This window comes from Somniosus microcephalus, chromosome 34 (genome assembly GCF_052327205.1).
Source record: "Somniosus microcephalus isolate GS21.2 chromosome 34, FLI_Smic_1.0, whole genome shotgun sequence".
NCBI lineage: Eukaryota > Metazoa > Chordata > Chondrichthyes > Squaliformes > Somniosidae > Somniosus > Somniosus microcephalus.
Window position 1 is genome coordinate 10,936,982 of NC_141020.1, and position 21,531 is coordinate 10,958,512.

At 49.6% G+C, this 21,531-nt stretch overlaps 1 protein-coding gene across 3 annotated transcripts in view; it reads left to right on the forward strand.

The window, feature by feature from the left end:
* LOC147096759 (neuronal PAS domain-containing protein 3-like) overlaps positions 1-21,531 on the forward strand; it is a 448,957-nt gene that overhangs the window by 292,563 nt on the left and 134,863 nt on the right. For all 3 annotated transcript variants that reach the window (XM_085973376.1, XM_085973378.1, XM_085973377.1), the window contains exon 5: positions 18,396-18,485. In XM_085973376.1, the coding sequence (XP_085829502.1) occupies positions 18,396-18,485 (90 nt within the window). The remainder of the gene's footprint in view (positions 1-18,395; positions 18,486-21,531) is intronic.

Here is a 21,531-nt window from a genome sequence, read left to right on the forward strand (position 1 = left end):
AACACTCTGATATACCCCACACCACTCACTGTAACACTCTGATATACCCCACACCCCTCACCGTAACACTCTGATATACCCCACACCCCTCACTGTAACACTCTGATATACCCCACACCCCTCACTGTAACACACTGATATACCCCACACCCCTCACTGTAACACACTCTGATATACCCCACACCCCTCACTGTAACACTCTGATATACCCCACACCCCTCACTGTAACACACTCTGATATACCCCACACCCCTCACTGTAACACTCTGATATACCCCACACCCCTCACTGTAACACACTCTGATATACCCCACACCCCTCACTGTAACACTCTGATATACCCCACGCCCCTCACTGTAACACTCTGATATACCCCACACCCCTCACTGTAACACACTGATATACCCCACACCCCTCACTGTAACACACTCTGATATACCCCACACCCCTCACTGTAACACTCTGATATACCCCACACTCCTCACTGTAACACACTGATATACCCCACACCCCTCACTGTAACACTCTGATATACCCCACACCCCTCACTGTAACACTCTGATATACCCCACACCCCTCACTGTAACACAGTGATATACCCCACACCCCTCACTGTAACACAGTCTGATATACCCCACACCCCTCACTGTAACACTCTGATATACCCCACACCCCTCACTGTAACACACTGATATACCCCACACCCCTCACTGTAACACACTGATATACCCCACACCCCTCACTGTAACACTCTGATATACCCCACACCCCTCACTGTAACACTCTGATATACCTCACACCCCTCACTGTAACACTCTGATATACCCCACACCCCTCACTGTAACACACTCTGATATACCCCACACCCCTCACTGTAACACACTCTGATATACCCCACGCCGCTCACTGTAACACTCTGATATATTCCACACTGTTGCAATGTGATAATGACCTGACAATCTGTTTTTTTAGTGATGATGGTTGAGTGATAAATATTGGCCAGGGGAAAGAACACCCTTGTTTTTTTTTTAATAGTGTCACATGAGATTGCAAACGGGGCCTCGGTTTAACGTCTCTTTCGAAAGATGGCACCTCCGACAGTGCAGCACTCCCTCAGTATCAGCCTGTCCTATGAGAGGAGCTGAATGGCCTCTCCCTGTTCCCTATGAATATCAGCCTAGATTATGGGCTGAAATGTCTGGAGTGGGACTATGAGCCCACCGCTTTCTCACTCAAGAGGCGAGAGTGCCACCCACTGAGCCACGCCTGACCTTAACTCGACAACTAACCTAATAAGCTGTAGCTGGCCTGAGTCTACTTAAGGGTGGACATTGGGTTTGCTGCAGTGGGGATGTGTTCCATTCCCCAGGACTCTCATCCTTCATCCTAAGCACAACATGCAGCAAAAAAATAAGGGAAGTCAGATATAATGAATGTGTTTGATGTTGTAAGCAGACCACGTCCAACAGTGCAGCACAGCTCCTGATACTGTATGAGCTGGAATGACTCAGTTACTCACTCCAGCGTGGAACAGAATGTTTAAATAGAGATGTACAGTTGATACAACGGAAGATTAAGAACCTAAGAATTCGGAGCAGGATCGGCCACACGGCCCCTTGAGCTCCGCCATTCAATAAGATCATGGCTGATCCAATCTTGGCCTCAACACCACTTTCCCGCTCTCTCCCCACACCCCTCGACTCCCTCGTAGTTCAAATGTCTGTCAATCTCCGCCTTGAATATATTCAATGACTCCGCCTCCACAGCTCTCTGGGGAAGAGAATTCCAAAGATTCACCACCCTTTGAGAGAAGAAATTCCTCCTCATCTCCGTCTTAAATGCGCGATCCCTTATTCATCTAATTTTCGGTAAACCACTAACTTCCCCCTCCCAGTTTTTGCTCCTCTCCTGATTAATAGTGGGGTGGGGGGTGGGCGGGGAAAGGGTTGGGAAAGATCAGCTGCCCTATCAAACGTGGTGCAGCCGCGCACACTGACGTAAGAAAATTACTAGGCACTTGGTCTAAGCGTTAAACAGAGCTTTAATCAACTGTTTTTCAACATGGAGGTCTAGTTGTGTCCTTCACTAGTTCCTGTTAAAGAATGTCCTGCGCAAGCTGGGCCCGTGCCCGAGTATTTATACTCTCCCTGGACAGCGCCACCAGCAGGCTGCCCAGTATTATTACATAAGTCATTTTCACGTGAATGACAAGATTCATGTCACACACCATCAGTGCTTTCCGCCCCCCTTCCCGCCTGCATTCCTTCCCACTCCCGCACAGTTATGCAACCTCCTGGAAGAAGTAAAAAGAAACAGAATTAAAAACCTCTGGGAACGTTCTCTTCATGCCCCTAAGCCAATCAATCAAGATTATCGTTACCCATCCTGGGGTCTGGGACAATTGGCACCAATTGCTCTCCGCCAAATCAAAAAAATCAGACTATCCTCCCGAATCTGGATGGTGTGTCGGCCGTGGCTTAGTGGGCAGCGCTCTCGCTTATGAGTCAGAAGGTCGTGGGTTCAAGTCCCACCCCAGAGACTTTGCGCACTAAAATCTCAGCTGACCCTCCCAGTGCCAGTACTGAGGGAGTGCTGCACTGTCAGAGGTGCCGTCTTTCAGATGAGACGTTAAACCGAGGCCCCGTCTGCCCTCTCGGGTGGACGTACAAGATCCCATGGCCACTATTTCGAAGAAGAGCAGTGGAGTTCTCCCCCGGTGTCCTGGGACCAATATTTATCCCTCAACCAACATCACTTAAAAAAAACAGATGATCTGGGCATTTACCTCATTGCTGTTTGTGGGAGCTTGCTGTGCGCAGATTGGCTGCCGCGTTTCCTACATTACAACAGTGACCACACTTCAAAAAGTACTTCATTGGCTGTAAAGCTCTTTTGGGACGTCCCGAGATGGTGAAAGACGCTACAGAAATGCAAGTCTTTTTTCTTTTCCTGTTTAAATGGCATTCAAGTGGAATGATTAGGGGGAGTGGGAGGAGGGAGTGGTTGTGAGGAGGCTGATGAAGAGTCCTCAGTAGTGCGTGCAGCATTTTCACTTGTGGAAGGAATATGTGATTGAAGATTCTGACCTCTCGCTAGGTCGCTGCCCTAGGCTCTGGAATCGTTCTGGTCCAGCTTCATTTCGGAAAAGGTCAGGCTTCCAACGACTGGTGACAGCTGTATTGATTTTATTCCATCAACACCGTGCACCGCACCTTGAGCAGTTGGCTAATGCTGCCCCTGAAATGCCAACCACCCTTTCCCCAGCATCAAGGCGCCTGCAGAAGACGAAGCATCTGATTTGGAATTCACAAGTCGTCTCCTTCGCTTTCCTGAAAAGCCGCGGCATCTGTTTTCCCTTCACACTCTTGTCTCTCAGTGGCCTGTTCGGAATAAAGAGCAGCGGCCTAGCGGGCTGCCGAGGAAGATCTCTGTACCCCACACTGAGCTGTGGACCAGAGGAACAGGAGGCAGCCATTCAGCCCCTCGAGCCTGCTCCACCATTCAATTAGATCATGGCTGATCTGTATCTTAACTCCATCCACAGGAAACTCTTGTTTAAACGGCACCTAAATATCCGGAATTCTCTATTAACCGGCAAAATTCTCACTCCAAAAACAACACCTCAATAACCGGGAGGCCGAGTCTCCCGCGGTAGCCGAGTTAGTCAGTGGGGGTAGTTCTCCAAGCTGCCACTACTCGGCTTCTTGGCGCTGTCGGAAGTCGGAACACCTCAATACCCCTGTAACAGGAGTCTGACTCTCCCGCGCTGCCGGTAGTCTCTTCTGATCCGCCATTTTACACGGGTGCTGTGTGTCTCCCACGCTGCCGGTAGTCTCTTCCGATCTGCCATTTTACAGGGGTGCTGTGCGTCTCCCACGCTGCTGGTAGTCATTGCATTGCACTACCCTCAACTGGCAGTGCTGTACTTAATCAAGCATCTTCCACCATCCATTTAACACAACATTCTGTAGGTGAGTACCCAATTACTGTATACTGCACATTTCTTGATTTTTTTTATTTTTCTTTGTTAAAAATAGCCTCAGTAGATAACCCTCTCCATCATCCGGAATTTCTGATCACCCGGCAACACGCCGGTCCCGTCTGTGCCGGATACCAAAGAATTTCCTGTACTTGGTTCCGTACCCCTTAATACCCTTGCCCAATAAAAATCTATCCAGTTCAGTTTTGAAATTTTCAATTGACTCCTAGCCTCAACAGCTTTTAGGGGGAGAGGGTTCCAGATTTCCACTACCCTTTGTCAGGACATAAGAAATAGGAGCAGGAGTAGGCCAAATGGCCCCTCGAGCCTGCTTTTTTATTTATTCGTTCATGGGATGTGGGGGTCGCTGGCAAGGCCAGCATTTATTGCCCATCCCTAATTGCCCTTGAGAAGGTGGTGGTGAGCCGCCTTCTTGAACCGCTGCAGTCCCGTGTGGTGAAGGTGCTCCCACAGTGCTGTTAGGGAGGGAGTTCCAGGATTTTGACCCAGCGACGATGAAGGAACGGCCGATATACTTCCAAGTCAGGATGGTGTGTGACTTGGAGGGGAACTTGGAGTTGGTGGTGTTCCTGTACGTCTGCTGCCCTTGTCCTTCTAGGTGGAAGAGGTCGCGGGTTTGGGAGGCGCTGCCGAAGAAGCCTTGGCGAGTTGCTGCAGTGCATCTTGTAGATGGTACACACTGCAGCCACGGTGCGCCGGTGGTGGAGCGAGCGAATGTTTAAGGTGGTGGATGGGGTGCCGATCAAACGGGCTGCTTTGTCCTGGATGGTGTTGAGCTTCTGGAATGTTGTTGCAGCTGCACTCACCCAGGCATTCCATAAGATCATGGCTGATCTTCGACCTCAACTCCACTTTCCCGCCCCATCCCCGTATCCCTTTGTGTGAAGACATGTTTCCTGACATCACCTCTGAACGGCCTGGCTCTAATTTTAAGGTTACGCCCCCTTGTTCTGGACTCCCCCCACCAGAGGAAATAATTTCTCTCTATCGACCCAATCAACTCCTTCAATCCTTCAATCATCTTAAACACCTCAATTAGATCGCCCCGTAATCTCCTCTGCTCGAGGGACGACAATCTGGATCTAGTTAGCTGTAGTAAAACACAAGGAAATAAGGTACTGGGTGAGATTAGCAACATGCTGTACTGTGGCTCTATGAAGTTTTTTAAAATTCATTGATGGGATGTGGGCGTCGCTGGCTAGGCCTGCATTTAGTGCCCATCCCTAATTGCCCTTGAGAGGATGGTGGTGAGCTGCCTTCTTGAACCGCTGCAGTCCATATGGTGTAGGTACACCCACAATGCTGTTAGGAAGGGAGTTCCAGGATTTTGGCCCAGCGACAGTGAAGGAACGGCGATACAGGTCCAAGTCAGGATGGTGTGTGGCTTGGAGGGGAACTTGTAGGTGGTGATGTTCCCATGCGTCTGCTGCCCTTGTCCTTCTAGGTGGTAGAGGTCGTGGGTTTGGGAGGTGCTGTTGAAGGAGCTTTGGCGAGTTGCTGCAGTGCATCTTGTAGATGGTACACACTGCAGCCACAGTGCGCCAGTGGTGGAGGGAGTGAATGTTTAAGGTGGTGGATGGAGTGCCAATCAAGCGGGCTGCTTTATCCTGAATGGTGTCGAGCTTCTTGAGTGTTGTTGGAGCTGCACTCATCCAGGCAAGTGGAGAGTATTCCATCACACTCCTGACTTGTGCCTTGTAGATGGTGGAAAGGCTTTGGGGAGTCAGGAGGTGAGACACTCGTCGCAGAATTCCCAGCCTCTGACCTGCTCTTGTAGCCACAGTATTTATGTGTCGGTCAGGTCCCAGGGTTAGGCGAGGGTATTAAGGGATTTGTAACCAAGGTGGGTAAATGGAGTTGAGGTGCAGATCAGCCATGATCTAGTTGAGGTGCAGATCAGCCATGATCTAGTTGAGGTGCAGATCAGCCATGATCTAGTTGAGGTGCAGCTCAGCCATGATCTAGTTGAACAGGCTCGAGGGGCTGAATGGCCTATTGTTCCTATGTAAGAGGGAAGTCAGATTTGTATTCATGCCAAGGGCATCAGATTGTGGAATAAGTTACCAGCGTCGCAGTTAGTATAAGTGGGTTCAAGAGGTGATTGGATGTGTTTCTGGAGGGAGGAGGGATTGAGAGAGATGGTGGCTTGGTGGAGTTGATCCATTAAAAAAGGTATGGGCTTCTTGAGACTGATGGTCCTCTCCTGTCACTTACTAAGCTCATGTTGTTACCTTTACTGATGTGGAACTCCCTGTTTAACAGGGCATCTTCAAAGAAAGAAACACTTGTATTTCTCCAGCGCCTTTCGCGGCCACCGGACATCCCAAAGCGCTTTACAGCCAATGAAGTACTTTTGAAGTGTAGTCACTGTTGTAATGTAGGAAACATGGCAGCCAATTTGCGCACAGCAAGCTCCCACAAACAGCAATGTGATAATGACCAGTTAATCTGTTTTAGTGATGTTGATTGAGGGATAAATATTGGCCAGGACACTGGGGAGAACTCCCCTGCTCTCCTTCGAAATAGTGGTCGTAGGATCTTTTACGTCCACCTGAGAGGGCCTCAGTTTAACGGGTCATCCGAAAGACGTATGGTCAGACCTCTCCCTATTTTAATACCTTGGGGTAAATTCGGCAATCCTGCTCTCTCAGCTGGGAGCCGCACTCAAAGGGAGCGCCGAGATCCGCCAGATCCGAGAGCTGTGGATCTGTCCCTGGCCTGTGGCTCCCTACGGTTGGGGCTCCGTGCCTGGAGCCTGAAGATTAGTGAAGGTCCTTGCTCGCGGATTCACAGTCAAAAGCTCGGAGTCAGCCTCTTGGCACACTTGGCACTCAAAGGGTTAGAATAATTATCCACCTTTATCATTTTAATTACCTACCTCACACAAAGTATGGAATATGCGAGCGCTGGTGCTGGCCATAACTCTCTCTCGACATTGTTCCTCCTGAGCTGACAGGTCAACCCACTCCCACTGGTAGGACATAAATCAACTCCCGCGGCATCTTACTATCTGTCTGCTCTCTATTTAATACTTACCAGATGGTGACTGCTTCTGCCAACATGCTGTGTGGAGCAAAAGGGTCTAAGCACAGGAACTCTGCAGTGATCCCACATTCATTTGGTTTAGAAATGGATAGACTTCGGGAACACCCTTTGTCCTTGCCTTCAGCTGCCCAGGCCCACTAAGCTCTGGAATTCCCTCCCTAAACACCTCTGCACCTCTCCACTTCTCTCCTTCCTCCTTTATAACGCTCCTTCAAACCTACCTCTTTGGCCAAGCTGCCCGAATATCTCCCTACGTGGCTCCGTGTCAGATTTTGTTTGATAACGCTCCTGTGACGAGCCTTGGGACGCTTCACTGCCCTAAAGGCGCTATGTAAATGCGAGCTGTTCTTGTTGTAATCCTACATCAATTGCCACTAATTCCAGATTCAAGCAGCTTCCCAGCTCGGATATATATTTATCCGAAAGAGCGATGTCTGAGGTGTGAGAGGCAGTAATGGTGACGTTTCCAGGGAGTGTGTGTGCTATGCAACTTGCATTTATATAGCGCCTTTAACGTAGTCCAAATGTCCCAAGGCGCTTCACAGGAGCGTTATTCACAAAAATTTGACACCGAGCCACATAAGGAGATATTAGGACAGGCTTGGTCAAAGAGGTCGGTTTTATGGAGCGTCTTAAAGGAGGAGAGAGAGGCGGAGAGGTTTAGGGAGGGAATTCCAGAGCTTGGGGCCCAGGCAGCTGAATACACAAGGCTTTTAATTTATATTATTTGAATTTTACAGATATATAATGGGTGGGAGAACTGTTTTCATGCAAAGGGTTATTAGGATGTGTAGGACGTTAGAAAGAAAGAAAGACTTGCATTTATATAGTGCCTTTCACGACCACTGGACGTCCCAAAGCGCTTTACAGCCAATGAAGTACTTTTTGAAGTGTAGTCACTGTTGTAATGTAGAAAATGCAGCAGCCAGTTTGTGCACAGCAAGCTCCCACAAACAGCAATGTGATAATTACCAGAGAATCTGTTTTAGTGATGTTGATGGAGGGATAAATATTGGCCAGGACACCGGGGAGAACTCCCCCCCCGCTCTTCTTTAAAATAGTGCCATGGGATCCACCTGAGAGAGCAGACGGGGCCTCGGTTTAACATCTCATCCGAAAGGCGGCACCTCTGACAGTGCAGCACTCCCTCAGCACTGCGCTGGGAGTGTCAGCCTGGATTTTTGTGCTTTAGTCTTTGCAGTGGGGACTCGAACCCACAACCTTCTGACTCAAGGGCAAGACCTCTACCAACTGAGCCAGTGACTGACACACAAGTTAACATTTTAAAAGTCGAATTTTAAAAGTGCCAGAGTGGTTGGTTGGATCTCGAGGGGCCTTTTTAAATTCTCCCTAACGTTGGGAGGAACCCGCTGCTCCGGTCCTGGCTTCTGCCGACGTTAAGAATTCCATTGCGGGGAGGGAAATGGATCCCTGACCTGTGTCGACACATCTCTGTACCTCGGCAGTCTGCAATATGACAAGGACCTGCCGACGGCGCGTCACTGCTTGGTCTCCTGCAGCTGCAGACTAAAGCACTTCCGAAGACACAGTGATCCTTCATATAAAATGTGTAGCCTGTGCCCCGCACGCTAACCAATAAAAAACCCATTTAAATCAGCCTGAATGAATGCACTCTCTCCATGTACACCCTTCTCAGTGTAATTACTTCGAATGTGCAGCACAGAAACAGGCCATTCGACCCAACTGGTCCATGCTGGTGTTTATGTTCCACACGAACATGAGCTTGTATTTATATAGCAGCACTAACACAGTAAAGCGTCCCAAGGTGCTTCACAGAAGCGTTATCAAACAAAATTTGACACCGAGCCACATAATATTAGGACAGGCGACTAAAAGCTTGGTCAAAGAGGCAGGTTTTACAGAGCGTCTTAAAGGAGGAGAGAGAGGCGGAGAGGTTTAGGGAGGGAATTCCGGAGCTTAGGGCCCAGGCGGCTGAAAGGCACGGCCGCCAATGGTGGAGCGATGGAAATCGGGGATGCTCAAGAGGCCAGAATCGGAGCAGTGTCGAGATCTCGGAGGGTTGTAGGACTGGAGGAGCTTATAGAGGGGGCAAAAAATAAGAACATAAGGAATAGGAGCAGGAATAGGCCACTATGGATGAGGGTAGTGCAGTTGATGTAGTCTACATGGAATTCAGTAAGGCTTTTGACAAAGTCCCGCATGGGAGACTGGCCAAGAAGGTAAGAGCCCATGGGATCCAGGGCAATTTGGCACATTGGATCCAAAATTGGTTTCGTGGCAGGAGGCAGAGGGTGATGGTCGAAGGTTGCTTTTGTGACTGGAAGCCTGTGTCCAGTGGTGTACCGCAGGGATCGGTGCTGGGTCCTTTGCTGTTTGCAGTGTACATTAATGATTTAGATATGAATGTAGGAGGTATGATCAGTAAGTTTGCAGATGGCACGGAAATAGGTGGAGTGGTAAATAGCGAGGAGGGAAGCCTTAGGCTACAGGACTATATAGACGGATTGGTCAGATAGGCAGAACAGTGGCAAATGGAATTTAACCCTGAAAAGTGTGAGGTGATGCATTTTGGGAGGATTAACAATGCAAGGGAATACACAATGAATGGTAGGACCCTAGGAAGGACAGAGGGACCTTGGTGTGCATGTACATAGATCCCTGAAGGCAGCAGGACAGGTAGATAAGGTGGTTAAAAAGGCATATGGGATACTTGCCTTCATTAGCCGAGGCATAGAATATAAGAGCAGGGAGGTTATGATGGAGCTGTACAAAACGCTAGTTAGGTCACAGCTGGAATACTGTGTGCAGTTCTGGTCGCCACACTATAGGAAGGATGTGATTGCATTGGAGAGGGTGCAGAGGAGATTCACCAGGATGTTACCTGGGATGGAGCGCTTCAGCTATGAAGCGAGACTGGACAGGCTGGGGTTGTTTTCCTTAGAGCAGAGAAGGCTGAGGGGGGACCTGATTGAGGTGTACAAAATTATGAGGGGCATAGATAGAGTAGATAGAAAGGAACTTTTCCCCTTAGTAGAGGGGTCAATAACCAGGGGGCATAGTTTCAAGGTAAGGGGCAGGAGGTTTAGAGGGGATTTGAGGAAAAACGTTTTCACCCAGAGGGTGGTTGGAATCTGGAACTCACTGCCTGAAAGGGTGGTAGAGGCAGGAACCCTCACAGCATTCAAGAAGCATTTAGATGAGTACTTGAAACGCCATAGCATACAAGGCTATGGACCAAGTGCTGGAAAATGGGATTAGAATAGACAGGGCTTGATGGCTGGCGCGGACACGATGGGCCGAAGGGCCTCTTTCTGTGCTGTATAACTCTATGACTCTATGACACTTGGCCCCTCGAGCCTGCTCCACCATTCAATAAGATCTTGGGCTCAAAGCCACTTCCCCGCCCGCTCCCCATAACCCTTCACTCCCTTATCTTGCAAAAATCTGTCTATCTCCACCTTAAATGTATTTAATGACCCAGCCTCCACGGCTCTCTGGGGCAGAGAATTCCACAGATTTACGACCCTCTGAGAGAAGAAATTCCTCCTCATCTCAGTTCTAAAAGGGCGACCCTTTATTCTGAAACTATGCCCCCGAGTTCTAGATTTCCCCACGAGGGGAAACACCCTCTCTGCATCTACCTTGTCGAGCCCCCTCAGTATCTTATATGTTTCAATAAGATCACCTCTCATTCTTCTAAATCCCAATGAGTATAGGCCCAACCTCTCTTCCTAAGTCAACCCCCTCATCTCAGGAATCAACTGAGTGAATCGTCTCTGAACTGCCTCCAATGCAAGTATATCCTTCCTTAAATAAGGAGACCAAAAGGAGACCATGGAGAGAATTGGAAAACACTGCATGAATGGCACTCATTGCCTCTGCAGTGATGCCCACCAACTCATGGGGTTATCTCTGACGCAAACGTGTCTTCGGAGACATCGCACAGTGTGAACAGGCTATCAGGTTCATTTTACTTTCTCTCACTGAAAAGCAGGGCAGCCACGAACACCCACTCTTCTAACCAATCATTCCTCTTCACTATATCTGCTAACTGAGAAAACTCTCCAGAGTTGACATTTCCAGCACTTCCCCGTGCAGTAGAAACCAGCAAAAGCTTCTTCTCAGCAAGTGGGAGACATCATAGAAACATAGAAACATAGAAGATAGGAGCAGGGGGGATCTTAGCTACAAGGACAGGTTGGAGAAGCTAGATTTGTTTTCATTAGAGCAAATGAGGTTGAGGGGTGATTTGATAGAGGTGTACAAGATTATGACGGGTTTGGATAGGCTAGACGGGGAAAGGCTGTTCCCACTAGTTGATGGTACAAGGACTAGGGGACACAGATTTAAGGTTTTGGGCAAGAGATACAGGGGGGACGTGAGGGAAAACTTTTTTACGCAGCGAGTGGTGAGGACCTGGAACTCGCTGCCGAGGGAAGTGGTGGAAGCGGAGACACTCGATGTTTTCAAGGGGAGACTGGATAGGCACTTGAGGGAAATAAACTTGCAGGGCTACGGGGATAGAGCGGAGGAATGGGACTGACTGGATTGCTCTACAGAGAGCCGACACGGACTCGATGGGCCAAATGGCCGCCTCCTGTGCCGTTATGACTCTATGGGCTAAAAATTCAGTAGCGCCCCATTGCGCTAACTTCGCCAGGGCGCTACTCGCGCTGGAAATTGAGTGGTTGCGCCCCGCATCCCTCTTGGGGCAGCGCTGCGGCACATCGCGCCACGGTATTGCAGGCCTGCCTCCCCTTCTTAAAGGGGAGGGGCCTTGCGCAGCGCGACCCGGGGGCCGAGCTGGGCCCCCGGGAATCGGAGTGCCTGCAAAAGAGCCCGGCACTCAAGGGAAGTGCCAGGCTCTTGGAGCGCAGCCGGCACTCCACAGGGTGGAGTGGGGGGGCGGTTCAGGAGGGCGGGGACGGGACCGGAGGCAGGTGCTGGCAGGCGACCAGCAACAGAAATGGCCGCCCGGTACCTCGCCTTCAAATAGCGCCGCCCCAGCCGCAGGTAGGCCCCCCCGACCCCATCGGACATAGCGTCCGGCGGTAAGTCAGGGGGCGCGCCCGAAGATCGTGGGCGGGGCGCTGTGCACGGCAATGACCTCATCGCCGGTGGCGCAGCATCGCGGGGCACTACCGATTAGCGTCGCCGCTAACCTCCTGCTGAATTTCGGGGGAGGCATGGCGGCGGTGCTGTGCCTGGGCGCAAGTTGCTTTGCGCCCCGTTAGCGCCCTCTTAGGCGCTAACGTGAGGCGCAAAGTAACCCAATTTTTTCCCCTATATCCTTCAATTTCTTTCTCCCTCATGTACTTATCTAGCTTCCCCTTAAATGCATAAATGCTATTCGCCTCAACCACTCCCTGTGGTAGCAAGTTCCACATTCTCTGGGCAAAGAAGTTTCTCCTGAATTTGTGCAACAGTTGAACCAACGTGAACATATTGACCAACTGCCCACAGTTACCTGAGTATCATTTGCCAGCGGTAGGTTTCATGAACGCAATTAATTCTTGTGTGTTTTCCCCATTATGCACCCCAAGACTAACGTTTGCTGACTCATTGTCAGGTGTCAGCCGTGGCTCGGCGGGTCACGCTCTCGCCTCTGAGTCAGAACGATGTGGGTTCAGAGCCTCACTCCAGAGCACAAAATCTAGACTGACCCACCCAGTGCAGTGCCGAGGGAGTGCCGCACTGCCGGAGGTGCCGTCTTTCAGATGAGACATTAAACCCAGGCCTCGTCTGCCTTCTCAGGTGGACGTAATTGATCCCACAGCGCTACTTTAACAACAACTTGCATGCATATAGCGCGTTAAACGTACTATAAAGTCAGCGCCTTTCGGATGAGTTGTAAAACCGAGGCCCCGTCTGTTCTCTCACGTGGACGTAAGAGATCCCGTGGCCACTATTCGAAGAAGAGCAAGGGAGTTCTCCTTGGTGTCATATTTGACCCTGAAATGAGTTCCGACCACATTTCCGCGCCATAACTAAGACCGCCTATTTCCACCTCCGTAACATCGCCCGTCTCCACCCCTGCCTCAGCTCATCCGTTGCTGAAACCCTCATCCATGCCTTTGTTACCTCTAGACTTGACTATTCCAACGCACTCCTGGCTGGCCTCCCACATTCCACCCTACGTACACTTGAGGTCATCCAAAACTCGGCTGCCCGTGTCCTGACTCGCACCGAGTCCCGTTCGCCCAACTCCCCCTGTGCTCGCTGACCTACATTGGCTCCTGGTTAAGCAGCGCCTTGATTTCAAAATTCTCATCCTTGTTTTCAAATCCCTCCATGGCCTCGCCCCTCCCTATCTCTGTAATCTCCTCCAGCCCCACAACCCCCCCCACCCCGAGATATCTATGCTCCTCTAATTCTGCCCTCTTGAGGATCCCTGATTATAATCGCTCAACCTTTGGTGGCCGTGCCTTCTGTTGCCTGGGCCCTAAGCTCCGGAATTCCCTGCCTAAACCTCTCCACCTCTCTACCTCTCTTTCCTCCTTTAAGACGCTCCTTAAAACCGACCTCTTTGACCAAGGTTTTGGTCACCTGCCCTAATTTACCCTTATGTGGATCGGTGTCAAATTTTTTGTCTTATAACGCTCCTGTGAAGCACCTTGGAACATTTTACTATATTAAAGGCGCTATATAAATGCAAGTTGTTGTTGTTGATGTCCTGGGCAAAACTTATGCCTCAACCGCCATCACTAAAACCAGATGATGTCGTCATTTATCTCATTGCTGTTTGTGGGAGCTTGCTGTGCGCAGATTGGCTGCCGCGTTTCCTACATTACAACCGCGGCTCCACTTCGAAAGTACTAACGTCGTGAAAGGCGTTACATTGACGCGATTGGAGGGATCTTTGCGGTCGTCAAGGTGAGGGATTTCAGTGCTGCAAAGTGGAACACTTTCAACTTCGGAGCACCATTGGAGCCAGGAGATTGGCAGTAATGGGCGTCGAACTAAAGCATCAGAACCTCGGGAAACTGTCCGACGTCCGTGGAAGTTCACAGCGCAGAAGGAGGCCATTGGGCCCATTGTGTGTTAATGTCAGCTCGTCGCTCAAGCAATCCAAAAAACTAAAACCCCTCCCCGCGCTCTGTTGCGTTATCTTGCCTTTATATTCCCCCTTGAGTGTGGAAGATCAAGGAGTGATCTAATTGAGAGGTTGAAAAAACGATAAAAGGAGTTGATAGGTGAGATGAAGAGAAACTATTTCCTCTGGTGAGGGAATTCAGAACCTTAAAATTAGCGCCAGGCCATTCAGGGGTGAAATCAGGAAGCATTTTTTCACACAAAGGGTGGTAGAAATTTGGAACTCTCTCCCCACAAATCTGTGGATGCTGGGGGGCTATTTGAAACTTTTAAGACCGTGGCCCAGAAATTCGGGTCGAGGGCTTCCCGCGGGTGCAAGCCCCCGACCTGCACTTACCTAGCTCGCCTGCCGTTGTGCTGTGGGCCCGCGTGGGATTCCGATCCTGGGCCTCCTCCAACTGCCGGCGCGCAGTGCTTGTGTATCCCAGGGGCACAGTTAGTTCGAAGCATCCCCTGGGATCACGTGGGCCATGGAGAGCCAATGGTAGCAGGGAATTTTTTGAGGATGTAACTGGTAAAATAGATAAGGGAGAACCAGTGGATGTGGTGTATTTGGACTTTCAGAAGGCTTTCGATAAGATCCCGCATAAGAGATTAGCGTGCAAAGTTAAAGCACATGGGATTGGGGGTAAGGTATTGACTTGGATAGAGAACTGGTTGGCAGATAGAAAGCAAAGAGTTGGAATAAACGGGTCGTTTTCCGAGTGGCAGGCAGTGACTAGTGGGGTACCGCAAGGATCGGTCCTAGGACTCCAGCTGTTCACAATATATATGGACGAGGGAATTGGATGTAATATCTCCAAATTTGCAGACGACACAAAGCTGGGTGGGAGGGTATGCTGTGAGGAGGATGTCGTGAAACTCCAGTACGATTTGGACAGGTTGGGTGATTGGGCAGAAACATGGCAAATGCACTATATTGTGGATAAATGTGAGGTTATCCACTTTGGTGGCAAAAACAGGAAGGCAGATTATTATTTGAATGGCAATAGATTGGGAGAAGGGGAAGTGCAAAGAGACCTGGGTGTTCTTGTGCACCAGTCGCTGAAGGTAAGCATGCAGGTGCAGCAGGCGGTTAAGAAGGCAAATGGTATGTTGGCCTTCGTAGCAAGAGGGTTCGAGTACAGGAACAAGGATGTCTTGCTGCAGTTGTACAGGGCCTTGGTGAGACCGCACCTTGAGTATTGTGTGCAGTTTTGGTCGCCTTATCTGAGGAAGGATGTTCTTGCCATGGAAGGAGTGCAGCGAAGATTCACCAGGCTGATACCTGGGATGGCAGGAATGATGTATGAGGAGAGATTGTGTCGATTAGGCTTATACTCACTGGAGTTTAGAAAATTGAGAGGGGATCTCAAAGAAACCTATAAAATTCTGTCAGGCCTGGACAGACTAGATGCAGGAAGGATGTTCCCGATGGCCGGGGAGTCCAGAACCAGGGGTCATAGTCTAAGGATAAGGGGTAAGCCATTTAGGACTGAGATGAGGAGGAATTTCTTCACCCAGAGAGTGGTGAACCTGTGGAATTCTGCCACAGAGGGCGGTGGAGGCCAGTTCATTAAATATATTCAAGAAGGAGTTGGATATATTTCTTAAGGCTGAAGGGATCAAGGGATAAGGGGAGAAGGCAGGGACAGGGTACTGAATTTGGATGATCAGCCATGATCTCATTGAATGGCGGAGCAGGCTCAAGGAGCCGAATGGCCTACTCCTGCTCCTATCTTCTATGTTTCTATGAATGCTTCATTTATAAGTTTGACAGGAAGAGCTGGCAAACCTATAAATACTATAAGCCCCAAAACATCACTAAAACTTCAAATAAATTTTTTTTTAAACATCACATTTTTAAAATAACTATAAATTACATGAAATAACTATTTTAAACAATAATTTAAATTTTTGAAAAAATTCATTACATTTTCTAACGGGGCTAAAAATAAACTTACCTTTCTTTAAAGTATTTAAAAATAATAAACCTGTGGAAAAAATGTTTTAATTTTAATTAATTCACCACTTACCTTGTTAAAAGCAGGCCTTGTGCCTGCTTTTTAAAGTGTAACTGCTGGAGACTTACCTTCCCGGAGAAACCTGCAAAAAAAACATAAGTTCGATGCGCACGCGCTGCCTCTCCGGCGCACGCGTTTGACCACCGAACCCCTTCTTTCAGGGGAACGGAAGTTCCGGTTTCCCGCGCATGCGCAGTGCATGCATGAAACCGGCACTTTCGTTGGGCCTACGCATGAGTACCCCGTGCGTACTCACGCGTTGGGACCCGAATTTCTGGGCCCGTGACCGATAGATTTTTGTCAGGGAAGAGTATCAAGGGATATGGAGCAAAGGCGGATAAATGGGGTAGAGCTACAGATCAGCTATGATCTGATTGAATGGCGGAGCAGGCCCAAGAGGCTGAATGGACTACTCCTGTTCCTATGTGTGGGGCAGGGAGGGGCAATCAGCACAGTCGGAATGGTGGAAGGCAACATTACCGATCCCTTGACAAACGCAGTGGGTCGGGGGGGGGCGGAATCACCCAGCTCAGATGGCCACCCCTACTCACAAAGCCAAAGCAGGCAACTTACCTTAACTGCCCAGGGCAATGCCACCTGATCTGACACAACCTAGCCAGCGTATTCATAGGATTGCATAGGATATACGGCACAGAAACAGGCCATTCGGCCCGACCAGTCCATGCCGGCGTTTATGCTCCACTCGAGCCTCCTCCTGTCTTTCCTCATCTAACCCCATCAGCCTAACCCTCTATTCCCTTCTCCCTCATACTTGTCTAGCCTCCCATTAAAGGCCTCTATACTATTCGCTTCAACCACTCCCTGTGGCAGCGAGTTCCACATTCTCACCACTCTCTGGGTAAAGAAGTTTCTTCTGAATTCCCTATTGGATTTTTTGGTGACTATCTGATGTTGACGGCCCCTAGTTTTGCTCTTCCCCACAAGTGGAAACATTCTCTCTGTATCCACACTATCAAAATTTTTCATAATTTTAAAGACCTCTATTAGGTCACCCCTCAGCCTTCTTTTTTCAAGAGAAAAGAGACCCAGCCTGTTCATCCTTTCCTGATAGGTATAACCTCGCATTTCTGGTATCAACAAGATGTCATTGTATGCAGCCTTGAAAGAAAGATTTGCATTTATATAGTGCCTTTCATGATCACCGGACGTCTCAAAGCGCTTTACAGCCAATTAAGTACTTTTTTGAAGTGTAGTCACTGTTGTAATGTCGGAAATGTGGCAGCCAATTTGCGCACAGCAAGCTCCCACCAGTAGCAATGTGATAATGACCGGATCATCTGTTTTTAGTGATGTTCGTTAGTAGCCATGATGTGGAGATGCCGGTGTTGGACTGGGGTGGACAAATGTAAGAAGTCACACAACACCAGGTTATAGTCCAACAGTTTTATTTGAAATCACAAGCTTTCGGAGCGCTGCTCCTTCGTCAGGTGAAGTGGAGAGATGCATAAAGACACAGCTTATATAGTCAGAGAATAATGCCGGATGATTACAGGTAATCTTTCTAACTGCCATTTGTCGCACCTCGGCAGAGAGATAATCACAGCAATCACAGGTGTGAATGGTGTCCAAACAGGTTAGTCAGGAAAACATTACATCAAAGAACAATGAGGTGGGGTCAAAAGTTGCAGATGCTGGGGTCTGTATGAAAAACTTTTGATCGCTGTGATTATCTCTCTGCCGAGGTGCGACAAATGGCAGTTAGAAAGATTACCTGTAATCATCCGGCATTATTCTCTGACTATATAAGCTGTGTCTTTATGCATCTCTCCACTTCACCTGACGAAGGAGCAGCATTTCGAAAGCTTGTGATTTCAAATAAAACTGTTGGACTATAACCTGGTGTTATGTGACTTCTTACATTTAGTGATGTTGATTGAGGGATAAATATTGGCCCCAGGACACCGGGGGAGAACTCCCCCCTGCTCTTCTTCGAAATAGTGGCCGTGGGATCTTTTACGTCCACCCGAGAGAGCAGACGGGGGCCTCGGTTTAACGCCTCATCCGAAAGATGGATCTTGCTGTGTGCTGAATTTGCGTTGCTGGGTTTACCAACATAGCATTTATTGTATCTGAAAGTAGTCACTGCATATGGAGCACTGTGAATCAGTTTTGAGAGGTGTGATATAACTGTATGACCTCCTTCCTTTCCCATCTGAACAGATGTAACCTGAGCGATCCTAGTGTACAAAAGTTTTATTTTAAAATATCAAAAGTGCTTAATTTTTTTTTTCTTTCTTGCTCTTCTTCTGCAGTCTCTGGACGGTTTCATTTTTGCACTAAATCGGGAAGGAAAATTTTTATACATCTCCGAGACCGTCTCCATCTACCTGGGACTGTCACAGGTAGGACGAACACTGCCGGTCTGATTCCTTCTTAGCGCAATAGTCTAAACCTTGTCAGCGCGGCAATGATATTAGACACTGGGACCTTGTGCCTCTCCGTCAGATTTCGCCTCTCGCCAGCGGACCTCCCTTGGAGTCACTGGTGGACAGAGGTACAGGCACGAAAGTTCGCCGCTAAATTAAATAAACGAGTCAGACCTTTGCGCAGTTTATAGTTTCATCTGCTGTTGACAATTCCGAGGAAATGTGTTAGAGGCACACAGGAGCAGGAGGAGGCCATTCAGCCCCTCGAGCCTGCTCCGCCATTCAGTGAGATAACGGCTGATCTGCGACCTAACTCCATCTACCCGCCTTTGCCCCCATATCCCTTAATACCTTTGGTTAAGACAAATCTATCGATCTCAGATTTAAAATGAACAATTGATCCAGCATCAACCACTGTTTGCGGAAGAGAGTTCCAAACTGTAGACATAGAAACATAGAAGATAGGAGCACCCGGAGGAAACCCACGCAAACACAGGGAGAATGTGCAAACTCCACACAGACAGTCACCCGAGGCCGGATTTGAACCCGGGTCCCTGGCGCTGTGAGGCAACAGTGTTAACCACTATGCCACCGTGCTGCCCTGTTTCCTAACCTCACTCCCGAAAGGCCTGGCTCTAATTTTTAGGCTATGTCCCCTAGTCCTTGACACCCCAACCCAGCGGAATTCTCAGAAGAAAAAAATCAGATAACAACTAAGTTCAGTGATTTCTTTGAGAGCTATTTTTAATGTGTCGATTGTGATATAAATTTGCATTTTCTTCATCTCTGCGGCCAAAAACGATATGGCTGCCAAAAGCAGTTGGAGAAAGATCATTTGGCCAACTTATGGTGCTTGCTGGTCCGTGAACGTGAACCAACGGAGGGATTTCATTGCTGGGTTTTGTGCTGATTATTGTTTTCTTATTGGCGACTTTTGCTACCTGCCTACCGAACAGGACTGCTTTTGGTTGGCTCAGATATTCAACTGACTAATTGGTGAACCAATCAAAAACAGCAACTTGTATTTATATAGCGCCTTTAACGTTGTAAAACGTCCCAAGACGCTTCACAGGAGCGATTATCAAACAATATTTGACAGCGCGCCACATGAGGAGATATTCGGACAGGTGACCAAAAAGCTGGGGCAAAGAGGTCGGTTTTAAGGAACGTCTTAAAAGAGGGGAGAGAGGTAAAGAGGCAGAGAGGGTTTAGGGAGGGAATTCCAGAGCTTAGGGCCCAGGCAGCTGTAGGCACGGCCGCCAGGGGCGGAGCAATTAAAATCGGGGATGCGTAAGAGGCCAGAATTGGCCTGATTAACTCAACAAAAACGGTTGTTTGCGCCTTGGGTGCCTCATTGACTGTTCCCGACTGATATTCCCACCTCCTTCCCAACTCCCAATCATGTGTCTGACACTTTGGCCTAGAAATTCAGTTGGTAGCGCCAGCCGCTAGCGCCTTAAGGGGGCGATAAGTGGGGCGCGAAGCGGCTAGCGCCCAGGCGCGGCGCGATCTGCGCCTCTCGCGAACTTGAGTGAAGATTTAGCGGCGGCGCAAAACCGCAACCCCCGCTCAGCTGCGCGCGCATATCCTGACGTAATTTCATGGTGCAACACCCTTGGTGCACCCCGAACCGGAACTTCAGTGGCGCCCCCCTTCTTTCCGCCTGGCGCTCGCAGCGACTGGTTGAGTGGAATGGTTCCCAGTCGCTGTGGGGCTGGGAGGGGGGGTGCTATTTAAAGGGGACTCTTCCTGCATTGTTTGTGGTAGCCATTTTGAACCACTCCTTCTGTGTGAGAGAGAGATTTGGAAAGAGACAAAGGGAGAGAGCTTTCTGCTTTGACTCAGTGCTCGCACAGGTACTTCTGGCTTCAGGCCAGAGCTTTGCAGTTGGATTGATTTTTCAGTGCCATAGCCTTGAGTGGCCACATATAATGGGGGCTGCAATGGGTGGAAACGTTGGGTTTCTGCATTGCATTGAAAGGGCTCAGAGACGCCGAGAGAGAGTGCCAATCATGTCCAGACGGGGAAGGGCCAACAGGCCTCGGCACAGGAGGCCTTACCCTCCCAGGGTATACCGCCAGCACTTCTCCTACCTCAACATGTCTGAGGAGCAGTGCATTCGGAGGCTTCGATTCAGAAGGGAGGTGGTCACTGAGATCTGCCACCTGCTTCAGAGAGATCTGCAGCCTCAGCTGAGGAGCAGGACGTCTCTGTCGGTGGCAGTGAAGGTGACAGTGGCTCTCAACTTCTATGCCACCGGCTCCTTCCAATCCGCTACTGGGGACATTGCCAATGTCTCCCAGTTTGCGGTGCATTGCTGCATCCGCCAGGTCACGAATGCCCTCTTCAGAAGGAGACGTCAGTACATTTCCTTCCCCATGACCCTGGACAAGCAGCAAGAGCGTGCCATGGGATTTGCAAGAATAGCGGGCTTCCCCATGGTCCAGGGCGCCATTGACTGCATGCATGTGGCTTTGCGGGCGCCTCTAGAGAATGCCGAGGATTACCGCAACCGGAAGGGGTACCATTCGCTGAACGTGCAGTTGGTGTGTGACCACAGGCAGCTCATACTAGCTGTCAATGCCCGCTTTCCAGGCAGCAGCCACAATGCCTTCATCCTGCGCCAGACTTCAGTGGCAGACATTTTCGAAGCCCCGGCTCACCCAGGAGGCTGGCTTCTCGGGGACAAGGGCTATCCTTTGTGCACCAGGCTGATAACCCCACTCCGTGCACCCACCACCCCTGCTGAAGAACAATACAATGACAGCCATCAAGCGACCAGGAACATCATTGAGCACACGATCGGCGTGTTGAAGCAACGGTTCCGCTGTCTGGACCATTCCGGGGGAGCCCTTCAGTACTCGCCTGAGCGAGTCTCCCATTCCGTTGTAGTGTGCTGCATGCTGCACAGCCTGGCTATCCTCAGGACTCAGCCACTGCCAGCAGACATTGGAGCACCACCAGAGGAGGAGGAGGAGGAGCACCAAGACGGGAGGGAGGCACAAAGTGCAAGGGCCGTCCG